Source organism: Protobothrops mucrosquamatus, unplaced genomic scaffold (genome assembly GCF_001527695.2).
Source record: "Protobothrops mucrosquamatus isolate PMUCROS unplaced genomic scaffold, P.Mucros_1.0 scaffold_35, whole genome shotgun sequence".
Lineage (NCBI taxonomy): Eukaryota > Metazoa > Chordata > Lepidosauria > Squamata > Viperidae > Protobothrops > Protobothrops mucrosquamatus.
In genome coordinates this window covers 540,361-544,489 of record NW_015386111.1, presented here as the reverse complement: position 1 = coordinate 544,489, position 4,129 = coordinate 540,361, and the positions used below count along the sequence as shown (strand labels likewise).

At 50.1% G+C, this 4,129-nt stretch overlaps 1 protein-coding gene across 1 annotated transcript in view; it reads left to right on the top strand.

Annotated features, from left to right (window-relative positions):
• The first annotated feature begins 1,733 nt into the window (after positions 1–1,733).
• SLC15A1 (solute carrier family 15 member 1) overlaps positions 1,734–4,129 on the top strand; it is a 42,402-nt gene continuing 40,006 nt past the window's right edge. Inside the window, exon 1 of the mRNA XM_015810135.1 lies at positions 1,734–1,803. Within this exon, the coding sequence (XP_015665621.1) occupies positions 1,800–1,803 (4 nt within the window). The 5' untranslated portion in view covers positions 1,734–1,799. The remainder of the gene's footprint in view (positions 1,804–4,129) is intronic.

Below are 4,129 nucleotides of genomic sequence, written 5' to 3'. Positions count from 1 at the left end.
TTGGAAAGCAAGAGGGAGAAACTGGGAAGAGGGTTGAGGAAAAGTCATACAGATTTAAAAATAACAGAGTGTTCACAGGCAGTCTTAGAAGTTAGGAGTTAATTTTGCTTTTTTTTTATTGAATTCATTTTTTATTGGTCACTAGACCAGTGTTCCTCAACCTTGACAATTTTAAGGCATGTGGACTTCAACTCCTAGAATTCCACAGCCAGCATTGCTGGCTGTGGAATTCTGGGAGTTGAAGTCCACATGCCTTAAAATTGTCAAGGTTGAGAAACACTGCGACTAGACCAAAAAAAAGTTTGTCTATTTGCCAGAATACTCATAAGCATAGAGATGCAGTGTTTCAAAGAAAGACCCATTTACTGGTGTTTCAAAAACACCAAGATTGAGAAACAAATTGGGTTGGCTCTTGCCTACAGCTACTTTGAATTAAATGTCATCAAAACACATCTAAATCAAAACTTGATACTATCTAGGATATTATTTGCTACATGTTGTTTTCTTTGGTATTTACTACTTTTTGGCTAATGCATGTTATTTACGTTTCTTCAAATATTAGCAATGAAAACAATGGTAACACTAAAATGGATTATTAAATAATAAAAGAGCTTCTACATTAGCAAAACACAAGAAATCTATTTTTTTATCAGCTTTTTTTTTTTTTTTTTTTTAAACTTACCTTCAGGCCAAAAAAATATATATGAAAGTACTAAAACAAGTATCTCGATTTCACTGCCTTTTATTCTATCAAATGGTTTATACATCTCTCTTACTCATTCTGTATTTTTTCTTCAATCTCTGTTTGCTGTCTCCAAGCTTATTTCCCTTCCCTGCCTCATCATCTCCTGTTCTTACAACTCCCTCCCTCCACCCCAGTGGTTCTCAACCTTTTTAATGCCGCGACCCCCAACCGGTCGAGGACTAAACCGGCCGTAAGTCGAGGACAAACCGGTCGTAAGCCGAGGACTACCCAACTGGTCGTAAGTCGAGGACTTTCCCTGCCCGGGAGCACCGCGCATGCGTGGCTCCGCCCCCTGGCTGGCCGAGGCATAGCTGGCAAGCAGCAGAGACAGAGCAGGCCGACCACCAGCTGGCCCAGCCCAAGGGAGGTAAGGCACCCGCCGGAAAAGGGGAAAAAAATGGCGGACAAAAAAAATGGCGGACAGCCTTGCTTGGCGACCCCCGTGAAATGGTCGATCGACCCCAAGTGGGGTCGCGACCCATAGGTGGAGAACCGCTGCTCCACCCCTTTGTGGGTAGCATTTAAGAAGTTCACCTAAAATCCTTGTAATTCTCTTCCCGTCCAACAAGATGATTTGGGATTCAACAGGTGCCTCTTGACCAGCAAATGAGACAGGAGCAGCACCTGTTGGATTTCTGTCCAATCACGGTACAATATAAAGGCACAGGAGGACCAAGGGCTAAAGGCAACGATGGTTGTGAGGGATGGGCCGGTTGTCCACCCCCCTTCTCAATTGCTTACTAACGACGTGCCAAATCAAGGAGCGCGGAGGTCGAGAGCCGGCCTTTCCTCCCACTCCCTGCCCTACAAATTCTTCCAGGGGCGATGCAGTGTTTTGGTTTTTTTTTCGCTCTCGGGCGTGAGGGCGGTAGACCCAGTTCCTCCTTGCCGGCCGCCTACCTCCTTCCCCGCTTTCTTGGCCAGGTAGGGGTAGGACTTGGAGTCCGGCCAAGGCAGAGGCTTTAAAGACACCGGCCTCTGTCACCTTCGTCTCTTTCCACCTCAACATCTGCCCCAAGCACGACCGCCGAGAGCAGCACCCAGGGCGGCCCAAATGGGTACGTACGGGAAAGGAAAAGGGGGTTGGCGCAGCGGCTGGACCAGAGGGACCCCCGGGGGGGTCTCCCAACCCAGCCAAGTTTCTCGGCCTCGACGAGCAAAATGGGCGGCAGCCTGCGGGTCGCTTCCCTCGCTCAGGCGTCGTCTCTCTCTCTCTCTCCCCCCCCCCCCCCGTTACTTCGCCGGGTCGGGGGTCGCTTCTTCGCGTTCAGGGCGCCCGGGAGCACTTCTGCGCCCTCAGGGTGCGAATGATTAAGAGAGATGTATAAACCATTTGATAGAATAAAAGGCAGTGAAATCGAGATACTTGTTTTAGTACTTTCATATATATTTTTTTGGCCTGAAGGTAAGTTTTTTTTTTTTTAAAAAAAAAGCTGATAAAAAAATAGATTTCTTGCATTCTGCTAATGTAGAAGCTCTTTTATTATTTAATAATCCATTTTAGTGTTATCATTGTTTTCATTGCTAATATTTGAAGAAACGTAAATAACATGCGTTAGCCAAAAAGTAGTAAATACCAAAGAAAACAACATGTAGCAAATAATATCCTAGATAGTATCAAGTTTTGTTTGTACGGGGAATACGAGCCACCCCCCCCCCCTGTTTCCCGCGACCTCCTCTTGGGAGGGAGAGGGGTAAAAAAAAAAAAGGTCCGGGGAACCGCCTAGCATCCTCACCCCACAGTTGTCTCCGGTTCTCTGCGAGGAAGCCCACAGGGGGCGACTTCTGAGGAGACAACCGTGGGGTGAGGATGCTAGGCGGTTCCCCGGACCTTTTTTTTTTTTTACCCCTCTCCCTCCCAAGAGGAGGTCGCGGGAAACGGGGGGGGGGATGGCTCGTATTCCCCGTAAAGCGGGCGGGCGCGCGCGCGCAGGGAGCACCGCAAGTGGCGGACGGCAGGCGGCAAAATTAAAAGAAAACCCCGACGCCGCTTAAGGAACGTCCGCGGAAATAAACTCTCGAAGAAAGGAAAAGTAAGGCGGCCGCTTCCCTTTTAAATCTTTCCCCCCCACACACACACACGCACACGCGCGCGCGCGCTTGCTTAATTCGATTCCTCGTACAGTAACGAGAGCGCTGGCCAGCCCGTCGCGCGAGCGAGACCGCAAGCGCTCGCCGGCCGCCCAGGTGCTTCGAGGAGCGAAGGGGCGGGGCAGCATTGGCAGGAGTTCGTGGGCCACAGGCGGCAGCGGAGAACTGGCCGTCGGGGAGAAGAGGCTCGGGAGACGGGCGGGGGGGGGGAAGGAAGGGAGGCGGGGGGAGGGCAATGCCGGTCCCTCGGCGGCTATCCTTGCAGAGTTCGAGGAACTCCGGCCGCCAAGCCCAGCCGCGTTAGGAGAGCGGGCTGCTTCCACGTCATGACGCTCTTGCGGAGCTTTCCCAACCGCGTCGGTTCTCGCCCCCGGCTGGATTCACTTGACCCATTTACCTGAGGTTCCGTCAGACGTGGTTTAATTAATAAGGAACCCCGTTGTTGTTGTTTTTTTTTTAATTTTCTGGGCGGGACACATTGCAGGAGAAACGAAGTCCGGGGTGTGAGGCTAAAATGGGGGGCGGGGGGGGCGGGCGAGGCGCTGCTAATCTGCGCGCCCGTTGCCTCGCTCGGGAGCCGAAACTCCGAGGCGCTCCTCTTCCCGCCCTTTGGGGAGGCGCGCGCTCCTGGTCAACCAATGGGCACCTGACCCAAAGAAGAGAGGACTCGGGTTGGGGTGTGTGTGTGTGTGTGTCTCTGACCAGATAAACTGCAAAAAGTGAGGCGCTCTGTGGCTACCCTTGGAATTTTATGCCGCTAAGTGAGAAATTTGTTAAGCGAGTCTCGCCCCATTTTAAGACTTTTCTTGCCTCATTTGTTGAGGGAATCGCTGCAGTTGTTAAATTAGTCACACGGGGGTTGTTAAGTGAATCTGGCTTCTCCATCGACTTTGCTTGTCAGAAAGTCACAAAAAGAGGATCACGTGACCCAGGGCCCCTGCAGCTGCCATAAATGTGAGTCGGTTGTCAAGCACCTGGATGTAAATCATGTGCCCGTGGGGATGCTGCAATGGTGATAAGCGTGAAAAATGGTCATAAGTCACTTTTCTTAGTGTTGTAACTTTGAATGGTCACTAAGCAAACTGTTATAAGTTGAGGACCACCTGTATAAGCACCTGCTTTTTCTGAAGGATCCAGAACCTCCAGTGTAATGCTTGTGCTGCTTATGGATATTGCTCTCCAATAAGCACTGGACTATTGAACTGGGTTTCACAAGAGGACTTGGTGCAATTAGTTTAAATGCCTTTCTCTTGTTCTTGCTTACTAAGCAACTAGATAATAGAAGGCAGGAAG